The 25,832-nt window shown below is 45.1% G+C and overlaps 1 protein-coding gene across 3 annotated transcripts in view; it reads left to right on the top strand.

The window, feature by feature from the left end:
* POLA1 (DNA polymerase alpha 1, catalytic subunit) overlaps positions 1 to 25,832 on the top strand; it is a 1,013,915-nt gene that overhangs the window by 550,088 nt on the left and 437,995 nt on the right. For all 3 annotated transcript variants that reach the window (XM_029603088.1, XM_029603086.1, XM_029603087.1), the window contains one exon: positions 727 to 932. In XM_029603088.1, the coding sequence (XP_029458948.1) occupies positions 727 to 932 (206 nt within the window). The remainder of the gene's footprint in view (positions 1 to 726; positions 933 to 25,832) is intronic.

The raw sequence follows: 25,832 nt of genomic DNA, 5'->3' as shown, positions 1-25,832 counted from the left end.
CTGGCCCTCTGTCTGCAGTCCCCACTCTGGCAGTTGATCCAATCTCCCTCCTCCTCCAGCAACTTTCTTCTTCCTCCTGCAGTCATGGCAGGAACAGCATGCATGTGCACATTGGTCCCATATTCTTTTGCTGCGTGTATGATTCAGGCCCAGTTACTGTGCATGCCCAACTGTTGGTGTTCTAGGGGAGGACTTGCTGGAAAACATCACAGACCTGCAGCTATATTTTTGAAATTAGAGTGAAAATCAGTTTAAATGATAATAGCGCACCCTAGTTATCTGATACTATTTCCAAGATGCCTTAAGTATCTGAATGTAATCTACTTTGAAGTGCCAAAAGGCAGAATATAAATCAAATATATAAGGATACCTTTTTGTCCTTCAATGTGCTATACAGAGGAATGATTGACATTTCAGCATCTGAATTTGGATTGGGTTGTATTCAGATTGTGTGCATGCTAAAGAGCAGAGAATCTAGTTCTTTATTTTATTCAGATTTGACCTGGAAAAGCACAGATTTGTTTGCAGCTATTTACACTCAATTTCTTTTTAAATGTAAGCTTTGACAAAGACAAAAAGATGCTGTAAATCAGCTGGCCCATCTGTTTTCTATAAAATATTGGTGGCATGAATGAGGTGTGCTGAGAAGCTGCTTGTCAAACTGACTTGTCTTCAAGCATTAAATATCTATGGCTAAGTGATGCATTATGTGACTACTTTCTGCAGGTTAAAAATGAGGTGAACAAGCTATACAAACTGCTGGAAATTGATATTGATGGGGTTTTTAAATCGCTCCTGCTGCTAAAGAAGAAGAAATATGCAGCACTGACAGTGGAGCCAACAGGGGATGGGCGATATGTCACCAAACAGGAACTGAAAGGTCTGGATATAGTCAGAAGAGACTGGTGTGACCTTGCCAAGGAGACGGGAAAGTGAGTCCCACCTTTAACTTTTCTTTTCAGCTTACACCTTACCTTCTCTTGGAATTTATGCCATTCTGTCTAGTAATAGGGCATTCGTGAATCCCCTAACACAGCAAAAGCTTGCAAGAAAACATTGAGGGGAAGAAGTTATTTTCCTAGCGTGTAGACAGATGGACTCAGGACCAGTGGGTTATGCTCCCCTGCCAGCAGATGGAGACAGAGCAAGCTGACATCACAGTGCATTTCTCTATGGGGATTGCTTCAGATTTTGGAAGGAGAATTTAACATAAAAAAAGAAAAGCCCTATTCTCCTGCGGTGATACCAAATTGTCCCTCCCCAGTTGAGAATTCCTGAGGTGATTTCCGTGGTCCCTCAGATGTGTGCCTTGGTCCCGGCGTGGACTTAGCTGATTGTACAGCTTAAAGGCAGAGGGTACAGGAGGCCGAGCTTAGCGATGATGGCACATGCCCTCTCCCCCTGCAGCTGGAAGACCGTCTCTGTACTCGGCCAGTAAGAGCTGAGCTCAGGTAAATTAAAAAAAAAAAAAAAAAGTTTGTAAGATACAGACAGTATAGAGGGGTTTACAGGACTTCTTCCAATCTCTGTGCTCGGCACGCCGTTCTGATGTTCATTCTCGCTCCTGTGAGGGTTAGGGGAACTGGGCAACCTGACAGGTTGAGCAGCCTCGGTGGGCTAGGCCCTGCAGTTAGGCTTTTTGCCTACACGCTGTGTGGTAGGCCGCAACACCATTTTTGCATGCTTCTGTGCGCGCCTTACTGCCCTCTATAGGATGTTGGTGTGTGCAGTGCATCAGCTCTGCGCAGCGTTGTGCTCTGTTTCAGGCGTGCCTTTAGTGCGCACAAATTTCTAAGTGCTGGTAGTGCTCCCAGGCCTTGACACACAGTTTGTGCGTGTGTTTTTTGCAGCTCTTGCTTTTGGGGTGCCTAGTTTTTGTGTGCGTAAATTTTATGCACTTGAAATTTTTTCTGCATGAGCCGGCTGGGCGCACATTTTCCGTATCTGTGCACTGATGGCGCTGATTAGCAAGAACCAAATCACGGTGAACCTAGAAGATGTGGTAGGCCTGATTGACAAACTGAAGAGTAGTAAATCACCTGGACCGGATGGTATACACCCCAAAGTTCTGAAGGAATTCAAAAATGAAATTTCAGGCCTATTAGTAAAAATTTGTAACCTATCATTAAAATCATTGTACCTTAAGATTGGAGGGATAGCTAATGTAACCACAATATTTAAAAAGGGCTCCAGGGACGATCCAGGAAACTAGACCGGTTAGCCTGACTTCAGTGCCAGGAAAAATAGTGGAAAGTGTTCTAAATATCAAAATCACAGAACATATAGAAAGACATGGTTTAATGGAACAAAGTAAGCATGGCTTTACCCAAGGCAAGTCTTGCCTCACAAATCTGCTTCACTTTTTTGAAGGAGTTAATAAACATGTGGATAAAGGTGAACTGATAGATGTAGTGTACTTGGATTTTCAGAAGGAGTTTGACAAAGTTCCTCATGAGAGGCTTCTAGGAAACGTAAAAAGTCATGGGATAGGTGACAATGTCCTTTCGTGGATTGCAAACTGGCTAAAAGACAGGAAACAGAGAGTAGGATTAAATGGACAATTTTCTCAGTGGAAAGGAGTTGGCAGTGGAGTGCCTCAGGGATCTGTATTGGGACCTGTACTTTTCAATATATTTATAAATGATCTGGAAAGAAATATGACGAGTGAGGTAATCAAATTTGCAGATGATACAAAATTGTTCAGAGTAGTTAAATCAGAAACAGATTGTGAAAAATTGCAGGAAGACCTCGGAAGACCCTTCGCGCCCCCCCCCCCCCCCCCCCCCCCGGCAAATCCATCTCTATTCCATTTACCACCTCCTTTCCTGATTTCTGCCATTTTTGTTATTCTCTCAAATGTTTTAATTTATCTGTCTGTTTTACTCACCTTTTCCGATGCAACTTCCATATGCTTCCCGATGCAACCTCAATACGCTCTCTATTTCCATCTCTATACTCTATTACCTCTCCTGATGCCACCTCTGTACACATCCTATGACAATCTCTCCTTATGTTTCCAACCGCCCCATTATACGTCTATACCCCCATGATACGTTTATACCTCTTTATAATAAGATCAATGTCCTTGGTAAACTGTAGTTTTGTACATAGTTCTTAAGTTGATCAACTTAAATACTTCTTACTTATACTATACTTTTATGATGTCAATTTGATCCATGTACCTGTGTCAACTTGCTCCTTGTATCTGTATGCCTCTTACTATAATCACTAGGCCTTTTTGTAAACTATTATGATGCATTTATCTATTATGCTCCATTTTAAATGTACTGTATTATGCTCCATTTTAATTGCAATTTTCTTTGTAAACCGATACGATGTGCAAACGGCAATCGGTATATAAAAATCTTTAAATAAATAAAATTGGGTATCGAAATGGCAGATGAAATTTAATGTGGATAAGTGCAAGGTGATGCATATAGGGAAAAATAACCCATGCTATAATTACACAATGTTGGGTTCCATATTAGGTGCTACAACCCAAGAAAGAGATCTAGGTGTCATAGTGGATAACACATTGAAATCGTCGGTACAGTGTGCTGCGGCAGTCAAAAAGCAAACAGAATGTTGGGAATTATTAGAAAAGGAATGGTGAATAAAATGGAAAATGTCATAATGCCTCTGAATCGCTCCATGATGAGACTGTACCTTGAAATACTGTGTACAATTCTGGTCGCCGCATCTCAAAAAAGATATAGTTGTGATGGAGAAGGTACAGAGAAGGGCAACCAAAATGATAAGGAGAATGGAACAGCTCCCCTATGAGGAAAGACTAAAGAGGTTAGGACTTTTCAGCTTGGAGAAGAGACGGCTGAAGGGGAGGGGATATGATAGAGGTGTTTAAAATCATGAGAGGTCTAGAATAGGTAGATGTGAATCGGTTATTTACTCTTTCAGATAATAGAAAGACTAGGGGGCACTCCATGAAGTTAGTATGTGGCACATTTAAAACTAATCGGAGAAAGTTCTTTTTCACTCAACGCACAATTAAACTCTGGAATTTGTTGCCAGAGGATGTGGTTAATGCAGTTAGTGTAGCTGTGTTTATAAAAGGATTGGATAAGTTCTTGGAGGAGAAGTCCGTTACCTGCTATTAATTAAGTAGACTTAGAAAATAGCCACTGCTATTACTAGCAACAGTAACATGGAATAGACTTAGTTTTTGGGTACTTGCCAGGTTCTTATGGCCTGGATTGGCCACTGTTGGAAACAGGATGCTGGGCTTGATGGACCCTTGGTCTGACCCAGTATGGCATGTTCTTATGTTCTCATGCCTTTCTCTCTGTTGCTGTCATATTTGGGCATCTCAGCCTGACATGTCCTCTAACCTAGAGGCACAGGGAGAGTTGGTTTCCTCTGATTTCGCTAAGCCTGGAACCTCCCAGCCTGATGATGGTCTGGTTAAGGATCTGTCTAGAGGTATGCTAGATCTTGGAACTTCCTTGACTGGTTCCTCCACAGGGGATGGCAGTTCAGTAAGCCCCACTCCTGTTCCTTCTGGGTTTGGCCTGGATCGGGCTGCTTTTTCTTAGGTAAAGTTTTTCCAGGGTTTGCAATCCTTTCTTCACTCGCAGTCCTCAGCTTTGCCCACTCCTATCAGGTCGACCCTCAGCAGGTGACCCCTCCCTTATCCAGTCCTATGTTTAGGCACCAGAGCATGCCTCAGTTCGCTGTGGGTAATCCTGACTGGAACCCGGATGCCGCTGATGATGAAGCAGATCCTGATTCCCTGGAAGATGGGGAAATTCCTCCGGGTTTGGAACTGTATCAGACCAAGTTGTGGTTCTTTCATAGAGATGAACTGCTGGCCCTGGTTTCCCAGACCTTGAAGATGCTGGGTGTTCCTGGTGCAGATTCCATGTCTGAATCGAAGAAGAATCCCACTTTGGTTTCCTTGCGTAAAGCCTCTTTTTTTCCGTGTTATGGATACCATTCAGGAATTGATTGATCTTGAATAGGGAGCCCCAGAGGCAAGCTTCAAAGGGGTTCAGATATTGGAAGGGCCTATACCTCCTGGATCCAGCGGTGAGGGACGTTTACTTTTTCTCAAAGTGGATGCGTTGGTCTGTGCAGTCTCTAAGTGGATGACTATCCCTGTGGAGGGAGTAGCAGCCCTGAAAGATATGCTGATAGGCAGATTGAGGCTATCCTTAAGTAAGCCTTTGAAGCAGTAGTGATGACTTTACAGATAGCTTCTTGTTGTGCTCTAGTGGCATGATTTGCTTCTCTGTCAGTAAGCTGATGATTCCGTAGTGAATTCCAGAGTGGTTATGGAACCCGCTGCCACCTTTTTAGCTGATGCAGGCTGCAATTTGGTCCATACCTCGGCCAGAGGAGTGGCTTCGGTGGTAGCAATCAGGCGTCAACTATGGTTGTGACATTGGTCAGCTGATGCCACCTTCAAGGATAATCTTAAAAAAATGCCCTTTAAAGGCTCGCTCTTGTTTGGAAGCGAGTTGGAGAAATTGGCCAATAAGTGGGGTGAATCTCTGATTCCTTGGTTGCTGAAGGGTAAGAAGCAGTTGCAGCGCCCCTCTAGTATGAGTTGTCGTCTCCAGGGTTCCAAGCGTTTTTGTCCCTACAGAGGACTCAGCATTTTGGTCCTTTCATCCCAGACAGCCCAAGAGAGGAGCCGGCTCGAGGGGAGGATCCTCCCGAGCTTCCCAATGAAAGTTTGCTGATCTACCTTCAGGAACAAGAGAAGCGGGGATGCATTTCTCTTTTATTAGAGGTGGGTCAAGATCACATCGGATCAGTGGGTCCTGGAAGTGATACGAGAAGGATATGCGCTGGAATTTCACAGAAATCTTCAGGACATGTTCATGGTTTCTCCTTGCCACTCCCCGCAGAAGAAGCAAGCAGTGTAATCTACATTTGTAAGGCTCCTCGGGTTGAGGGCTGTGGTTCTAGTGCCTACATCTCAAGAAAGTATGGAGCGATATTCCATTTATTTTGTTGTGCTCAAGAAGGGAGGGCTCCTTTCATCCCATCTTGGATCTTAAGTGTCAACCATCATTTGAGGGAGACTCATTTTTACATGGAAACTTTACGCTCAGTGATAATGGCCGTGCAGTTGGGTAAATTTCGGACCTCCCTGGATCTGACCCCGAGGCCTGCCATCATATGCCCATCTATTTGGAGCACCAACATTTTTCTGCATTTTGTGGTGCTGGGGCACCATTATCAGTTTCGGGCGCTGCCTTTTGGTCTAGCCACTACTCCCAGAACATTTTCCAAGGTCATGGTGGTAGTAGTGGCGACATTGAGAAGAGATGGGATCCTGGTACACTCATATTTTGATGGCTGATTCAAGACAAGTCTCAGGAAGAGAGCCACCTGGTGACCCACAAGGTGGTGATCTTGTTGCAGGTGCTCGGTTGGGTGGTGAATCTGGCCAAGAGCATTCTTCAGCCATCTCAGTCATTGGAGTATCTGGGTGTTCGGTTCAACACGAGGCAGATCAAGGTTTTCCTGCTAGAAGTTCAGATTCAGAAATTGAAGTCACAAATGCATCAGTTGGTGAGCACTATACACCCAACAGTGTGGTCCTATCTACAGGTGCTCGGTTTGGCGGCAACCCTGGAAGTGGTGCCGTGGGTGAGGGCGCATATTCGTCCTCTTCAGGGCTCACTGCTGTCTCGTTGGAACCCGTAGTCTCAGGACTATTCAGTCGGCTCCACTTGCTGATGGAAATCTGCTCTTGCCTCCAGTGGTGGTTGCAGGAGGCTCATCTGAGAAAGGGTGTTTCATTGACCTCCCCGACTTAGTTGATACTCACGACAGATGTGAGTCTCCAGGGTTAGGGAGCTAACAACCCAAGGGCGTTAGAATGTTGAAGAGTCCCTCTGGAACATCAATCGCCTGGCAGCCCGGGCAGTCTGGCTGGTATGCTTGCAGTTCAGCCACAGACTGCAGGGTCAAGCGTCCAAGTGATGTTAGGTAATGCAACGATGGCAGCCTACATCAATCGACAGGGAGGAACCAAGAGCCAGCAAGTGTCGCAGGAAATAGACCAAAGTATGGAACGGACGGAAGGACATCTACAAATTATCTCAGCCTATCACATTGCAGGAAAAGACAATGTAAGAGCAGACTTTCTCAGCAGGGAAAGTCTGGACCCAGGAGAATGGGTAGTGTTGGAAGAGGCATTTCAGCTGATAGTGGATCGCTGGGGCTTTCCATTCTTAGACCTGCTGGTGACTTCTCGCAATGCAAAGGTTCCTCGATTCTTCAGTCACAGGAAAGATCTGTGGACCCTGGGCATAGATGCTCTTGTACAGGTCTGGCCGGAAGACACGTTGCTTTATGCCTTTCCTCCATGGCCCTTGTTGGGCAGAATGGTTCGCAGGATTGAAGGCCACAGAAGAATGGTACTTCTGGTGGCACCGGATTGGCCCAGGCAGCCATGGTATGCAGATCTTCAAAGACTACTAGTGGAGACCCCCCTTCATCTTCCTGTGAACAAGAATCTGTTTTAGGGACCTGTCCTTCACGAAGATCTGACTTGGTTTTGTCTTATGGTTTGGCCCTTGAGAGGGCTTATTTGTTGAAGCAGTGATTGCTACCTTGCTCCACGCTTAGATGTTCTCCACTTCCTTGGCCTATGTGCGGGTTTGGAGAGTGTTTGAGGCCTGGTGTGAGGATCGGGGTGTTCTTCCTCATTCAGTCAAGATCCTGCTCATTCTGGAATTTTTGCAGGATAGATTAAACAAAGGATTGGCTCTTAATTCCTTGAAGTTATAGGTTGCAGCTCTTGTTTCTGGGGCCTGGTGAATGGTGATTCCTTATCTCATCCTGATGTGGCCCATTCTTTGAAGGGAGTGAAACATCTTCGGCCTCCCTTGAGGTTACCGGCTCCTTGTGGAGTCTTAATCTGGTGTTGGATATCTTGACATGCCCTACGTTCTGACCATTGTGTAGCCTTTCCTTGTGGTTATTGACCTTGAAGACAGTGTTCCTGGTGGCTATCTGTTCTGCATGTTGAGTTTCCAAGCTACAGGCCTTGTCTTGCCGGGAGCCATTCCTTCAGCTGTCTCCAGAGCGTTACAGCTGCATACTGTTCCATCCTTTTGCCCAAAGTGGTGTTGGAATTTCATTTGAATCAGTCAGTTTACTTGCTGTCCCTGGATAAAGTCAGAATGCAGAGGAGTATCACCTCCTGCATCCTTTGGATGTCAAGAGACTTGTCATGTGCTATTTATTTATTTGTTTATTTATTTATTTATTTAGAGATTTTTATATACCAACAACCGTTTGCACATCGTATCGGTTTACAGATAACTTAAAACTTTTTGGCAGTGCCATTACATATAACAATAACTATGAGTACAAGAGAATAACAAGATAACATGGAAACTGGGTAACTATTTACAGGGTTCGACGGTGTATCAACCAAGAAGTGGTTGAGGAAAAAGTCCACAATCTAAGCAAGGAACTGGGTAGGCAGAGGAGAAATACTAGAATTACGATTGAACAAACTGGTAGCAGAAAAGGTTTCAAAGGGGTATTAGCAGGGGGTGGAGAGAGGAGAGGGAAGAGCAATTTAAATTGAGAGAAAGCACAAGGGGCAGCAGGAGCACATTATAAGAGGTAATACAGGGAAAGTACTATGCACAGCTCAGGAGGTCATCAGGAACCTTTCCGAAACTTTCCAAAAGACGGATCGCCTGTTTGTCCTTCATGTTGGAAGGAAGCAGGGCGAACCAGCTTCATGGGCTACTATAGCTCACTGGATTAAGGAGGTAGTCATGGCCGAGTATGTGAATGCTGGAAAGCCATTGCTTACTCGGGTTAAGATTCATTCCACTAGGGCTCAGGCAATGTCATGGGCGGAGAGTAGATTGTGGTTGCCCATCAACATTTGCAGAGTTACAATGTGGTCCTCCTTACATACATTTTCCAGGTTTTATTGTCTGGATGTGCAGGCCCAGGAGGTTGCAGCCTTGCACGCGAGGTGTTGAGTAGACCACGGGCAGCCTCCCACCCTACTTGCGAGTAGCTTTGGTACATCCCACTGGTCCTGAGTCCATCTGTCTACATGCTAGGAAATTACTGCTTACCTGATAATTTTGTTTTCCTTAGTGTAGACAGATTGACTCAGCTTCTTACCGTTGGCTGCCTATTGAATGAGTCAGTGGGTCCTCCGTGGGGCTACGTGTTCCAGGAGATTACTGGTAAGTGTTCATCCAGTCCCTGGATTGGGGTACATCTATTCATTGCTTGAGTTCAGTGTTTCTTGTTGGTTGAATACAGTAATGGTTGACTGTTTTTAATCGTTTTTTGCTAGTCTGTCCACTGTTGCTTTTGAAGAGAATACTGGCAAGCTGGTGTCACTGCAGGAGTATATATACTGGGACAGCTTGCTCCATCTCCATCTGTTGACAGGGGAGCATAACCCACTATTCCTGAGTCCATCTGTCTACACTTAGGAAAATAAAATTATCAGGCAAGTATTAATTTCTTCATTTCTGTACCTTAAATCCCAAATGATGTTAATGGAAGTTTTCACCTGTGATCCCATTCTGGTGGATTTGGTACGCTTAGTGACAGATACCAGCCCTAGTCCAGGTCAGACTCTCAGCACTAATGTTTTCCCATCTGCAGTAGAAATTAATATCCTAGAAAGGGTTTGCTGGTAGAGAAGCATTGATTAATCAATGAGCACTGTTACCTATGGCATAGGATCTGACTGGGTGCTGTAGCCTGTTCAGTCACTGGGAGAAATGCCTGCTGCACTATAGAATAGGGTCTTATGAGCAGCATTTGTTGAAAGCTGATAAAGTGTAGATATTAATAACTGAGTACACTGGTGACTTTTCATACTGGAGATCAATGTTCTTGTTAGTTTCCCAATAGTAATCTTTTCATCAAGTCCCATTTTCTTCCATCTTTCTACTGCAATAGATGAAATTCCTGCCATTGTGAAGCTGCTGACTAGGCACAACTCTTCCACTAAAGTAGGAAGGGAAAATTGACTTAAAGTACTTTTAGAGTTCAGGTACAATAATTCCCTACCCTAAAGATCTTGCCTGAGGAGCCTGTGTAGTTTGTAATAGGAGACCATGACTTACCCATGATCATAAGGAGTGTCAGTGGGAGAAGTAGGATTTGAATCCTGGTTTCCCTGGTTCGAAACCAGTTACTCCTTTTCTTTACCTGTTTGCCAATTAAAAGGTAAGACGCAATTGTATCTTGACAGTGGATGGCTGCATATGGTTAGAAATGGATGTATTTAATTGTTCTTCCATGATGCATACCTACACTATACTGTGCTCCTGTTTCTGACAGGCTAGGGACAGGAGACTCCTGTTATTGTATAGAGAATTTCTCTGAACAGTAGGAGATCACTTTCAGGGAGACCATGCTCGTGTGAAATTGGTTCTCTGGTAGTCACAAAGGGTGCTGGGAACCTGAGAAGGAAGAAATCGGCAATTTTATGTGCTTTTATTTTATTCTAAAGGGCGGATCTTTTTCATTGAAAAATACATGCTGATTACAGGAGCTCTGTATACAGCAGCTGTTTTACTGAAAATGAGCAGTTACAACTGCTGATCAGCTGCATTTTACATAATTATTTTGCATTGTTGTTAAGTTTTACAAATTTATAATTACTGTTAAGAAAAGATTTTTTTCTTTCTCGTGCTTCCCCCCCTCCCTTAGTGTTCTTGATTTCTTCCCTTCTTTCCACAGAGGTAGAGATGAGGTCAGAGAGAGTGGACAGAGGTGTGACACACATCCTCTTTTACTTTGGGGAAGATCTGCCAGCAAGCGCAGCTTTGCCTTTTATTTCTTTTATTTCATTTGCCATCAATGAAAATAAGAGATGGAAAAATGTGCAAAGCATTAATTACAAATTGCCTCATTCCTAAGCCGGGGAAGGCTCTTGTGATCGCACATGCTGTTCTTGGAGAATGATACTTTTCCAGGAAGTCTGATGCCTTTTGGGAGCTCGTACGCATGTATAATTTGCTTTGCTATTGCATTTCGGTTTTTGGTAACCTACAGATGGGTAATATTTTTATCCTTATGTTAATTGCTTAAAATTACTTGTGGAAAAGGATTAGTATTGTAAAAACTATAATTGTATGCTAAGTGTAGAACAGGTTGTGGGTTGGCTTTTTTTTTTTTTTTTTTTGGCAAGGAGGGTTTTGTCAACACTTTTTTTGAGAATTTATGGTAGTTTACTTTTCTGTTTAACTCTTTTGTTTATGATCAAAAGAAGCCAATCATAGTTTATTTTTCTTATCTTAACTGGTCTTCATTGGTGTAAAGCTCTGGTTGCTTTTCAGTTGAATGATCACGCAACTACCCAGAATGCCTGCAAAATTGCAATGTACTCCAGTGCCATTTTACTCAGTGGGTGGTTTGGGTGGGAAAACTTTGTAGGGAACGTTGTGACTAACTATGAAATTACCTAGTTTCAGAAATCTAACGTCTGTTGTAATGCTTTATTGTTCAAATGCAGAAATAGACAGCATGGGACAGCTATGCCACAGCCAAGGGCTCAGTTTATTTCTCCCCCCATGTAAATAGCATATAAACATAAGATTTGCCATACTGGATGAGACCAAAGGTTCACAAGCCCCGTACCCTACTTCTAACAGTGGCCAATCCAGATCACAAGTACCTGTCAGGATCCCAATGGGTAGATAGATTTCTTCAACTCCTCCTTAGTAATGGTTTATGGACCTTTCTTCCAGGAACTTGTTCAAATCTTTTTTTAAGCCCAGCTACACTAACAGCTTTCACCATAGCTTCCAGCAACAAATTTCAGAGTTTAATTATGCATTGAGTAAAAATGTATTTTCTCTTATTTGTCTTAAATGTATCACCTAGCAACTTTATTGAATGTCTCCTAGCCTTTGTAAATTTTGAAAGAGTAAACTGATTAGCGTTTCCTAGTTCCATTCCACTCATTTTATGTCTCTATCGTATCTTTCCTCAGCTGTTTCTTCTCCAAACTGAAGAACTCTGACCTCTTTAGTCTTTCCTCATAGGGGAAATATTCCATCCCCTTTACTATCATCTTGGTCACCCTTCTCTGTACATTTCTAATTCCTCTATATCTTTTTTGAGATGTGGTGACCAGAACTTCACACAATACTCAAGTTGCGGTCGCTCCATGGGATGATACAGAGACATGATGATGATATCTGTTTTATTCGCCATTCCTTTCGTGTAGTTGCCACAGGTTTTGCAAGACCAGACAAAGTAAAGATTTTTAACATGATTGAGATGTCTTCCCACAAAACAATTGTCCCCTGTAACTCTTTTTGAAGCATAATAAATGCATTATAAATGTTCTCAAATGCTTTTGTTCAGGATCCAGGTAGAGACTGTAGCAAAAATCTCAGCACCTTCTGCATGATAAATTGGATTCAAAATATAAACCAAAATGTAGATTTTCCTTTGGTTGCTATATGTAAAAATGTGTAATCTGCTATCCTTTTGTTTTGTGCTTGAGAGGTTACAATAATACTTTCTTGTGCCCCTCCTGTATGTCATCTGGGCCATCTGGATCTTGGGAACCATTGTCCCATTCAGAGAAAATGCTGTAATTAAGGAACAGAACCTTGTAAGCCCCAAAGTAGGCATTTTATTTAGTTTGAGAAGATGTAATTTGTCAGATTGCAGATGTCGCAGGAGGTATGGGCAAAAGTCCTACCAGCTTCCAAAAAACACCAAGGCATCCCCACCCCTCCTCTGCTATAAAGACATCCTTACCACTAAGTATATTTATTGAAACCAAAGTCAACTTGGATTTTAAGGAATTTTGGCTATCCATGATCCCTCTTACTCTGAATCAAATGTGGAATTACTGTGGATTTGGTGTCAATTCTCCAGTTGTTGTAAATTCCTCCCCTGCGGTTCCTGCAGAGCAAGGGGGCTCAATTGCAGCCACCCTCTGCTCTGGAGGCGTTTTCCGACTTTGCTTGGGGACCCTTAATTCTGCTAGCTCCAGTTTGAAATGGGTTTTATTTATTTAAAGTTTATTAACCACGTCCCCAGCCCATCCAATTTGCCCAAAGTGGTGCATAGAAAAATTGTACATAAATTTCGCAAAACATAAAATAGAGGATCAAATGGCATTTTGCAAATTGGATCTACTGATTAGCAGTAGATTGATTTATTTTTCACCAATTCCTCTTCTACATAGAATGACCTGTGTAATGCAGTGGAACACTGTCCACTTGTTTTGCTGCAATTTAGTAAGCATTTTGTTTTAAATTATTTCAGAAGTACATTTATAAGCATCTGCTGTTAAGGACAGTGTCACTTCACTCTAGTTTGGGCAATTACATGAAAATCATAATCAAATGTGCACATAATGTCAACAATTGAACAGTGATGTCAGTATCATTTGGTGACACATTTTCTATTAAATAATGCATAACCCTACTATTTATCATTTACAAAGCTCTACTATATGGGGCCCCTATATGCCACAGAGTTGTGCAAGGCTTAATACAAAAAAGGATGTGTTATATTAAAGTTGTGATTTTCCTCCTAAAGGAAGTCCTTTTAGTAAAGGTTGTGTCAATGTGGGTGAGAAGATTCCTGTGAGAGAGGTTCCTACTAAGGGTAGAAGGTGTGACAGACAACTGTGTGAGTGACAGCCTGGGTATTGTTTAGAGTAGGATATAAAAGCCCTATTTACACGTGGGACTAGGGCTTCTCCAAAGTGATTTAAGTAACAAAATGATATAGCTGAACCCTTGCCCAGGGAATATGCTGGGGAGAAGCAAGAGATCAGGTGAAATAATACTATAGCATCACGAGTTCTGAGAGCAACCTTGTAATTTGGTGAGCTGAAAGGGGAAGCAGTCAGAGAAAGATTTTAACTGTCAGAATTGGTGGAACCAGGAGACAAAGTATGCATAACTGGAACTTATCATCTGGCTCGGAGGACTTCACTGCTGAAGAGAAAAAGTGTGAATCTTCCTAGCGCTGTGCTGGATATCTGTGACTGCTAGAAATGGGGAAATGCAACTGCATCTGAAGACTGACAGGACTAGAAAGGAAACTGCCTGCTTAGGATTTAGCACAGGGCTCTGGAGGTTTCAGCCTGCAGCTAATGGAGATCATCCCTAGAGTTTTAGACATTGTGAGTACTGGAAGAGACTGTGAGGGAGAAAAGTACTGAAACTATTGGAGTTGAGTGACCTGCAGAGATAAACTATGATTTATTTTTCCTAGTGGGTTTTTTCTAATTTTTTTTTTTTTTATCCAGATCTCAGTAAACTATCTTTGTTTTGGTGTGGACAACCAGTTATCTCATGGAGGTTTCCTTGGTGCAGTTTTGGCCGTACAGATTATCCTGACCCCAGCCCATGCCCTGAAAGACACTTTTCCCCCACCTTAGGAGAACTGCCCCAGTGTGCTCCCCAAGGCTAAGAAGATGACCCCAGAGAAAACAGGGGTTACATGTACATACGTAGCACTGTACAGATACACATAAGCAGATCCTGCTTCATGGAGCTTATTGTCTATTCAAGTGTATTTATTGAAGAGAAAGAATTAGGAGTTAAAAACAGCCTTAAAAATGTGAGTTTTTAGACTGAATTTGAATGTGACCGCTGAGAGCATGATATGCCAATTCAGGGAGTCTGTTCTAGTCGCATGGCAAAGCAAGGTGGAAAGCACAGAGTTGGGCATTGACAATGAAGAAGGGCACAGATAAGAGCAACTTACTTGATGAAGTTCATGAGGAAGGGGGAGAGAACTGAAGATAATGACTATCTGCAGAATGAATACATTTGTAGGTGAGCAAGAAAATATTGAACCTCATGCAGAAGTGGACAAGGAGCCTATGTGGCAACTTAAGAAGAGTGTTCTAGTCCTAGCAATGTTCAAGGAAGATAATAACATAGTAATGATAGCAGAAAAGGACTTAGTAGTCCATTCAGTCTACCCAGCAAGTTTCTTATGGTAGAATCTGCCGTGCCATGCAGTTATTCGTTGAGCCTTCTTGAAAATTCATATAGTGCTGATGTGTTTTGCTTTATGGTCTTGGCCTTAGAAACAGTCGTGTACTTTTTCACTTATGTCTGCATATCAGTACCCCAGACCATAAAAGTCAGGGCTCATGTTGGTGGTCATCTGAATCCAATTCCTCTTCCATCTTCCACCTTCCCCCCCTCCCCACCACCACCACCATTAAAGCGGAGAGTGGTGATGTAGTCTCAAAAGCATCAAGGCTTATTAGTTAAGGGTAGTAATCCTTTGCCTTCTGTTAAGGGTAATTATTACTCCATGCAGGTTACCCCCATGCATATTAATTCCCCAGACTGTAAAAGTCGGGGCCCTCATTTAGGCCGATATAGTACGGTGTGCTTGTCTGAGTGCACTGTTTAACACCCGTTTGGCTGCATGTTTTCAACGCGCTTTTATTACCCCTTATACTGTAAGGGGTAATAGCGTGTTGAAAATGCGCAGCCTAACCCCCTCCCCCCCCACCCCCAAAAAGTAATAGCGCTCATCACATGCAAATACATGTTGATGAGCCTATTAGTTGCCCAGAATACTGAAAGTTAAATGTGCGTCCAAGCTGCACATTTTACTCTCAGAAATTGCCTACCCAAGGGCAGGCATTAAGTTCTAAACAACCCGGAAAAGTGTACAGAAAAGCAGAAAAAACTGGTTTTCTGTACAACCTCTGACCTAATATCCTAGCGATATTAAGTTGGAGGAACCTAAAATTTAAAAAAAACCAAAAAACTGCCCGCTGATCAGTGGGTTAGAAAAATGGACACTCAATTTTACCAGCATCTGTTTTCCTAACCTGTGGCTGTCAGCGGGTTCAAAAACAGACACCGGTAAAATAGAGCATCTGTTGTTGGACCCGCTGACAGCCAGCTCTACTGCTAATGAGGAGGTGCTAGGGACACGCTATTGTCCCTACCGCCTCCTTATTAGCACATCGCCTCATTTAAATAGAGAATCGTGCGCCCAGGAGAAGTGCCAGGGCGCGAGACGGGAGAGCGGGCACTCAACATGGAGCTCTCCCGCGCTTTTTACAGTATCAGCTTGATTGTTGAGTGAATCCTTTTCCCCCTGCCATTGAAGCAGAGAGCAATGTTGCAGTTACATCAAAAGTAGCAAGTTTTGTTGATCAAGGATAGTAACTGCCGCACCAGCAAGTTACCACCATGCACCCTTCTCTTCATTTCCATCCTCTAGCCTTTAGCGATCCACAGTGCTTATCCCTTGCCACTTTGAATTCTTTGTGTTTTCATCTTCATCACCTCCTCCAGAAGGGCATTCCAGGGATCCACCACCCTCTCAGCGGGGACAGTCTGTTCCATTGATGCTGTCAGTGGATAGGAGCACTGGAGACTGGCCACGCTTGGTCTCCTCCAGGTCAAGGAGTACAGGTTCCTTGTCTTCGACCTCGGCACCGGGGAAAGACTAGACCGAGCACCGAGGGAAGCCGAGATAGCATTGGCACTGGTCACTTTCAATGCACGGTGCCGAGCTCGGGGATGTTCCAGCTCATGCCATGATGCCCCCGAAGCGACCTGTCTACTTTGGAACTACTGCAGGAACAGCTCAATGTGCTCATCAGTGTGTTATCGACCCGGCTGGTGTAGGTTCCCGGGAGGCCATCAATGCCCGGCAGGGAACCGATAATTCCCTTGACCGATACAGTAGTCATTGCCAGCTCCAGCTGGGCTGGCAGACACACCGCAGCCTGATGCCACCCCCCACCCCCCGTCCAACTTTGCCGAGCACCCAGGGCCTCATTCCCTGTAGATTACAATGAGGATGAGGGTCTCTATGACCCTGGGGGGACTGATACTGCAGAGTTCTTCTCTGAGGGCTTGAAGGGTCTCCACTCAGAACTATCTCTTCCAGAAGAGTGAAGGAGGTCCCCACCGGAGGACTTAGCCTTCACAAGTTTTGTGCGTTTCGGTTATTGACAGAAGAGGATCTCAGGCACAAGATGCTGGAGATCCTTCAGTTTGTGGAGCCTCCTAAGGAAATTGGCACAGTCCCAGTGCACAAAATCTTTAAGGAGCTGCTGCTGAGGATATGGGAACACTGCCTCAAGTACCGCCTGTTAACAGGAAGGCAGATGGGGTCTACCTCGTCCAGTAGGCTACCGGATTCGATAAGCATCAGCTGCCCCATCAATCGATGGTCATAGAATCCACCCTCAAGAGGGCCAAGCACTCTCGGACCCATTCCTCTGTACCACCGGGGAAGGACCACAGGGCGTTGGACGCTCTTGGGAGGAAAGTGTTCCAGCAGCCTTGCTTATTGCCCACATTGCCTCCTACCAGCTCTACATGAGTCAATACTCACGGAACCTCTGGAAGCAGATGCAGATGCCTCAGCAGCAGCAGGACTCCCTCATGGTGCTGGTGCATAAGGGCCTGAAGTGTAGAAAACATGAGGTCTATGCAACCTACAATGTTTTCAAAACAGCAGCGAGAGCCTCTGCAGTGGGAATTGGTGCCCACAGAATGGCATGACTGCAGGCCTCGCATCTCCATCCAGAGGTTCTCCCCAGTACATGGCACATGTACTGGGGAGAATCTCTTCTGAGATAAAGGTGAGGGACGTGGTGGACCCAGTTGTGGGACCACCATGAGACCCTCCAAAAGCTTTCTGCCAGCACTCCAGACCCGTCATCCTCATTCAGGAGGTCAGCGAGGCAGGGATAGAGGAAGTCTTTCTATCACCAGAGGAGGGGTACTATCTTTGGCCCCCCTCACTCCTGTCAGCAGCATGTGAGCTCCTGCAGCCGCCCCAGGTAGCAGAGAGCTTCCAAGCCCCAGCGAGTGCCTCAGTCAACTCCAGGGAAGGGGTTTTGACTGGATCAGAGGGAGCATAAGCCAGTTGCCTGTACCCAAGACACTGTATCCCCCAGTCAAGGGCAGGCTACGGTTCCTCACAAACCGGTGGTCCAGTATAACATTGGACCAGTGGGTTCTGTCCATTGTCCATTAAGGGTACCAATTAAACCTATTGTGTGTCCCACCAAATTGCCCTCTGTACCCATTTTGAGAGCCAGTAGCACATCAGGAAGTACTGCTTGTGGAGCTCTCCACCCTCTTAATGGCCAGAGTGGTTGAACCTGTTTCACCAGTGCAGAGAGAGCGGAGTTTCTACTCCAGGTATTATCCCAGGACAAGCAGGATGCTAGTCCTCACATATGGGTGATGTCATTGATGGAGCCCTATTGCGGAAAACTCTGTCAAAGTTTCTAGAAACTTTTGACTGCCACTCTGAGCCTTCTGAGCATGCCCAGCATGCCATGATATTCTCAGCCACAGGGGTCTCCCTTCAGTGTTCATTTTTCTGCGCTGCTTTTGGCATCGCGGAGCAGGAGCCTGTGTGAGTTTTCTCACATACTTTCTGACTAAAAATCAGATTTAAAAACAATTTCTCTCCCATATCGGGGTCTCCCGCGTTACCACCGGCCGGTGAGTAAATTTTGTCTCAATTTCACTCTCTTGAGTAAAAATATTTTTCTTCTCATTTTCATCGATGGCTGTCGAGGGAAATATGGCCACGGGATTCAAAAAATGTCCCAATTGTAATCGGACCATGTCCATTACAGATCCACACCTCGAGTGTTATTTGTTTAGGCCAAACACATGATGTAACATCTTGTCCAAAGTGTGCCGAAATGACCGCAAAGGGTCGAAAGGCCCAACAAGAAAAGATGGAACACTTATTCCATCTACAACTTTTACCTTCTCCATCGACGTCTACTCAATCATCTCCGGCTGGAGTTTCAAAACATCTAATTTTCAAAAAACGTCGTCCAGAAGGTTCGGGAGATCGTTCATCACAGACACCATCAGTGGCATCGACAAAGTCAGCGGCGGAACATTGACCAAAGCATCGGCATCGACATCGCCACCCAATCGATTTCAGAGGCTCTTCTCTCCCCAGAGAAATCGACCGCCAAACGGCCTCGCCTTCAGGAAATACCGAGGCCTTTGACGCCGAGGCGTTCACCTCCTCTCGATGTGCCGACCATCGAACCTCCACAGGGCCCTGTGGAAGGACCGATAACACTTCCACCGCCACCATGTGTAGCTGCTCTGCCTGCACCAGCTATCACGGAGGAATTGACCAGATTTATCCCACAAGCGGTACTCCAAACATTACAGGATCATCTACCATCCATGCCCGCACCGATGCCGGCGCTCCCGCCGATGCCGGTACCAATACCGAAGCTGCTGCCTACATGGTACCAAAACATCTGTCAACGCGACGCCTCTACCATCGCCGATACCCGGACCAATGCCGGAACCAGTTCCGACAATACCGATGCCAGTGCCTGGGGCCCAGGACAGCCAGAATTGGTGATATTTCAACTTCTCATGGATAAATTCGATGCAATCGTCGGTGCTCTCCCACCGAAATCGATTCCATCCAAACCACATGAAGAAGTCCCTGGACGATACTGTTTGATGATCCACAGCCAGGACCTTCAGTGCTTTTTCGACCACTGAGGTCTTCTCCTACTTCTCCTTGTAGAGAAGATCCATATGAGTCCTGGGAGGACAAGAATACGGATACTTCCTCCAAGAGCTTCATGTCTGACCCTTCTCCGGAAGGTAGGAAGAAATCCCCACCGAGGACTTGTCCTTCACTAATTTTGTTAAGGACATGGCAGACACAATACCATTTAACTTGGTATCTGAAGAGGACACCAGACAACAAACTTTGGAAGTTTTACAGTTCATGGTCCCTCCAAAAGAGGTCCTGGCCATCCCTGTCCACGAGGTACTGTTGGAGTTACAGCATAGACTCTGGGAACATCCATGTTCAGTTACATCTATTAACAAGAGAGTGGACATCACTTATCTAGTCCAAAATGTTCCTGGATACCAAAAATCACAACTGCCACATCAATCAGTTGTTGTTGAGTCTGCACAGAAGAAATCCAAGAGAATAAGACCTCATTCCTCCACTCCTCCTGGGTAGGATCATAGATTCCTGGACTCCTTGGGCAGGAAAGTGTACCAGGGAGCTATGCTCAATTCAAGGATTGCGTCATATCAGCTATATATGACGCAATACCAGAGGAATCTTTGGAAACAAATGCAGGAACTTTCCAGCTCCCTATCTCAGCAGTACCAAGAAGCAGCTCAGGCCATAATACAAAAAGGACTTGAAGCTGGAAAGCACGAAGTCCGAGCCGCTTACAACAAATTTGAAACAGCTTCAAGAGTAGCGGCCTCAGGCATAAGTGCATGTCGCTGGGCATGGTTGAAGGCCTCTGACCTCAGGCCTGAGGTGCAGGAAAAACTGGTTGATTTGCCATGTATAGGTGACAACATCTTTGGGTCAAAGGTACAGGATGCTGTGGCCCAACTGAAAGAACAAGAAAGCAAAGAGGAAGGTGATCTATGATAGCCGTTAGGATAAACACAAAAATTAGATGCCTGGATCTTTTTCAATTGTTTATTCAAACAGAAACTTGTTCACAATTCGCCCGACTCAGGCCGAGTTTCGCAGCTCAAATGCCACTGCCTCAGGGGCTTTAACAATCCACAGTCGTAGAACTTAGAGGTTAGATTCTCATCCAATATACAATCAATGATTGTCAGCAATGCAAGAGTCAACTTTCACAGCAGTGCACAGCTTCAGGTCTAACCTCTAAGTTCTAATTATGACTGTGGATTGTTAAAGCCCCTGAGGCAGCGGCTTTTGAGCCGCGAAACTCTGCCTGAGTTGGGCGAATTGTGAACATGTCTCTGTTTGAATAAACAATTGAAAAAGATCCAGGCATCTATTTTTGTGTTTATCCCAACTGAAAGAACTTACAGAAATCTTGCGGCAGCTGTCGTCAGTTCCGCAAGATTCTGCTGCATCATCATCTCCATGTCCTCCAAGGAAGGAATCTCGAAAGCCTTTCTACAGACAGAGGCGTTGTTACCCTCCAGCATCCAGGGGCAGATCTTCTCATCCGCAGCAAAGGTCTCAACCCACACAACCTAGAGCTTCCAGGCCTCAACCTCCACCACAGACGGGACCGGCTGCAGGCTTTTGAGGCCACCACCAGAGACCAAAGCCATCTCCACAACCCAAAACCGGATCTGCCAGTAGGAGGCAGAGTTTCCTTCTTTTACAACCATTGGTTACAGATAACAGACCAATGGGTACTCTCAATAATATCTCAAGGTTATCAACTCAATTTCCTCTCAATTCCAAGGGATTCTCCTCCAAAACCTCTTTCACTAAACGAAAATCATATAATTCATCTACAAGCAGAATTATCCACCCTTCTGAGAGCCAGAGCCATAGAGCCGGTGCCCCGAACTCAGCAGGGCAGAGGATTCTACTCCCGTTATTTCCTCATTCTAAAGACAACCAGAGGCTTACGCCCCATCCTAGACCTCAGAAATCTCAACAAATTTCTGAAGAAAGAAAAGTTCAGGATGGTATCTCTAGGCACCATGCTTCCACTTCTTCAAACAGGAGATTGGCTTTGTTCTCTGGATCTACAAGATGCTTACGCTCACATTCCAATCTTCCCTCCTCATCGCAAGTATCTGTGCTTCCTGGCAGGTCATCAACATTTCCAGTACAGAGTACTACCGTTTGGACTTGCTTCAGCTCCCATAGTATTCACAAAATGCCTGGCAGTAATAGCAGCACATTTGCACAAGGAAAGTGTCCACGTCTTCCCTTATCTAGACGATTGGCTCATCAGAAGTCAATCTCAACAAGGAGCACTAACGTCTCTCAACTGAACAATTGCTCTACTTCACTCCATGGGTTTTCTCATCAATTATCAAAAGTCCCATCTCATTCCGTCTCACCTGCTTCAATTCATCGGAGCAGAATTGAACACCATCCTCTCAAAAGCCTTTCTACCCGACGATCGGGCAGAGACACTTTCCCTATTGCCAAACTCGCTACACTCGAAGAAACAAGCAACAGCTCATCACTTTCTAACCTTACTAGGCCACATGGCCTCCACAGTTCATGTCACTCCTATGGCAAGATTAGCCATGAAAATAACCCAATGGACTTTAAGATCACAATGGATCCAAGCCATTCAACCACTGTCCTCTCCAATTCAAGTAACCCACCAGCTGTGTTCATCTCTACTTTGGTGGGCGAACAAGGACAACTTGCACAACCAGTCCCACAGATAACTAACTACAGATGCATCCACCTTAGATTGGGGAGCTCACATAGACAATCTCCAAACCCAAGGTACTTGGACAAAACTCGAAGCAACATTTCAAATCAATTTCTTGGAACTTCAAGCTATACTTTATGCTCTGCATGCGTTCAAGGACTGCCTTTCACACAAGACTGTTCTGATTCAAACGGACAATACAGTAACCATGTGGTACCTGAACAAACAGGGAGGGTCCGGGCTCGTATCTCTTTGTCAAGAAGCCACACAGATTTGGGACTGGGCCCTAACACACTCAATGTTTCTCCGGGCCACTTATCTGGCAGGCATTCACAACATAGTGGCAGATCGACTCAGTTGTCAGTTCCAACCATAACAAGTGATCCCTGGATCCCTTAGTAACGACCAGGATATTTCAATGTTGGGGGCAACCAACAGTAGACCACTTTGCATCACACCTGAATCACAAAGTGGACAAATTCTGCGCTCTGCACAGACACAAACACCAGCCAGCCAAGGACGCCTTTGCTTGCACTTGGAACTCAGGCCTTCTATACGCGTATCCGCCGATACCACTCATAACCAAAACTCTAGTGAAGCTACAACAGGACAAGGGGTCCATGATACTCATAGCCCCGAATTGACCTCAACAATTATGGTTTCCCACACTTCTAGACCTCTTGATCAGAGATCCAATTCGCCTGGGTGTAGCTCCCACTCTCATAACTCAAGATCAAGGTCGGTTGCGCCATCCCAAACTTCAAACCCTATCCCTGACAGCATGGATGTTGAAAGCTTGATCTTACAACCACTCAATCTTTCAACTAATGTCTCTCAAGTGCTTATAGCTTCACATAAACCTTCAACACGAAAGAGCTATTCTTCGAAATGGAAAAGGTTTACCTTGTGGTGCATGCAAAAGAACATTGATCCTTTTTCCTGCCCCACAACTTCTCTACTAGACTACTTATGCCATCTTTCAGACTCTGGTCTCCAGACATCTGTAAGAGTCCATTTAAGTGCAATCTCAACATACCATAACAAGATGGGAGATGCATCAATATCCATACATCCTCTGGTCAGTAGATTTATGAGAGGTCTAATTCACCTTAAACCACCAATTCGGCCACCTGTCACAGAATGAGACCTGAATCTGGTTTTAACAAGGCTCATACATTCTCCTTTCGAACCCATGACTTCCTGTGCTCTTAAATTTCTCTCATGGAAGACTATCTTCCTCATAGCCATTACATCGGCTAGAAGGGTTAGTGAGTTACAAGCACTTGTCACGTACTCACCCTATACAAAATTCCTACATGACAGAGTGGTTCTCTGTACACATCCAAAATTTCTCCCTAAAGTAGTTACGGAATTCCACTTGAACCAATCCATAGTTTTGCCCACATTCTTTCCAAAGCCCCATTCTCACCAAGGGGAACGGGCCTTACATACCTTGGACTGTAAGCGTGCGCTAGCATATTACTTAGACCGCACTGCAGTCCACGGAAAATCCACTCAACTTCTTGTATCTTATGATCCAAACAAACCAGGTAAAGGAGTGGGTAAACATACTCTGTCCAACTGGTTAGCAAATTGCATACAGTTTTGCTATGAAAAAGTAGGCCTTCCTCTCCAAGGGCGAGTAAAAGCGCATTCAGTAAGAGCAATGTCAACCTCAGTAGCACACTATCGTTCAGTGCCAATTCTCGACATATGTAAAGCAGCAACATGGAGTTCTCTTCACACCTTTGCAGCTCATTACTGATTGGACAAAGAAAGACGACAAGATTCAGCCTTTGGACAATCTGTCTTAAAAAACTTGTTTCCAGTATAATCCCAACTCCTTCTACATCCAACCTGCTGTGATCTTCGGCTGCCTCATTTTCACCAACAATACTTTAGTGTTGCTTCACTACAAAATGACTCTGCCTCTAGCTTGCTTAATCACACATATGTGAGGACTAGCATCCTGCTTGACCTGGGATACAGCAAAATTGCTTACCTTGTAATAGGTAGAGATGTGAATCGTGTGATCGATCGTCTTAACGATCGATTTCGGCTGGGGGGGGGAGGGAATCTTATTGTCGCGGTTTTGTTTTTTAAAATATCGTGTAAATCGTAAATCGGGGGAGGGCGGGAAAACCGGCACACTAAAACATCCCTAAAACCCACCCCGACCCTTTAAAATAAATCCCCCACCCTCCTGAACCCCCCCAAAATGCCTTAAATTACCTGGGGTCCAGAGGGAGGGTCCCGGTGTGATCTTTTACTCTCGGACCTCCGGTGCGTTGTAGAAATGGCGCCGGCGCTACCTTTGCCCTGTCATATGACAGCAGGGCAAAGGTAGCGCCGGCGCCATTTTGTTTTTTTGTCCCCCGACGCCAGGAGCGTAGGAGATCGCTCCCGGACCCCCGCTGGACCCCCAGGGACTTTTGGCCAGCTTGGGGGGGCCTCCTGACCCCCACAAGACTTGCCAAAAGTCCAGCGGGGGTCCGGGAACGACCTCCTAAACTCGAATCATTTTGCCGTACAGCAAAATGGCGCCGACCATGTACGGTCGGCGCCATTTTGCTGTACGGCAAAACGATTCGAGTTTAGGAGGTCGTTCCCGGACCCCCGCTGGACTTTTGGCAAGTCTTGTGGGGGTCAGGAGGCCCCCCCAAGCTGGCCAAAAGTCCCTGGGGGTCCAGCGGGGGTCCGGGAGCAATCTCCTGGACGCGTGACGTCGGGAGCTAGGAATCAAAATGGCGCCGGCGCTACCTTTGCCCTGTCACATAAGGGCAAAGGGCCACCGGCGCCATTTCTCTTCACAGCAGCCGTGGGCAGAGAGCGGGACATCGCGCCGGGATCATCGCGCCGGGACCCCAGGTCATTTAAAACATTTTGGGGGGGTTCGGGAGGCTGGGGGTTTGTTTTAAAGGTTCGGGGTGGGTGTTAGGGTTTTTTTGGTGTGCCGGTTTTCCCACCCCCTATTTAACAATACAATACAAATGCCCCTGACGATAAATCGTGGGCATTTGTATTGTATCGTGCACTCTAACGATTTTGGACGATTTTAAAATCGTTCAAAAACGATTCACATCCCTAGTAATAGGTGTTATCCCAGGACAGCAGGATGTAGTCCTCACGAAACCCACCCGCCACCCCGTGGAGTTGGGTCCGATACGTTTTATTATTTTATTTTTTGCTAAAGCGTATTGCTACATATGAAACTGAAGGGCATGCTCAGTGGGCTCAGAGTGCAAGTCAAATGTTTGTAGAAACTTTGACAATGTTTTCCGCAATAGGGCTCAATCAATGACGTCACCCATATGTGAGGACTACATCCTGCTGTCCTGGGATAACATCTATTACAAGGTAAGCAATTTTGCTTTTCCTTGATTCCAAAAAGAACAGGAGGACTCTGTCCCATCCTAGACCTAAGAGCCTTGATCAAATTTCTAAAAAAAAAAAGAAAAGTTCAAGATGGTTTTCCTGAGCACCTTGATTCCCCTTCTACAAAACAGGGACTGGCTATGCTCCCTCGATCTAAAGGACGTGTACACCCATGTCGAGATCTTCCCAAGTCACAGGAAATATCTCCAATTCGTAGTGGGCAAACAGCACTTCAAGTACAGTGTGTTGTGGTTTGGGCTAGTGTCAGTCCTACGTGTCTTCACAAAATGCTTGACCGTGGTGGGGGGCGCTCCAGGCTAAGAGTGCA

Source organism: Rhinatrema bivittatum, chromosome 5 (assembly GCF_901001135.1).
Source record: "Rhinatrema bivittatum chromosome 5, aRhiBiv1.1, whole genome shotgun sequence".
Taxonomy (NCBI): domain Eukaryota; kingdom Metazoa; phylum Chordata; class Amphibia; order Gymnophiona; family Rhinatrematidae; genus Rhinatrema; species Rhinatrema bivittatum.
Note: the sequence above shows the minus strand (reverse complement) of the source record. Positions and strands in the feature narration are given on the sequence as shown.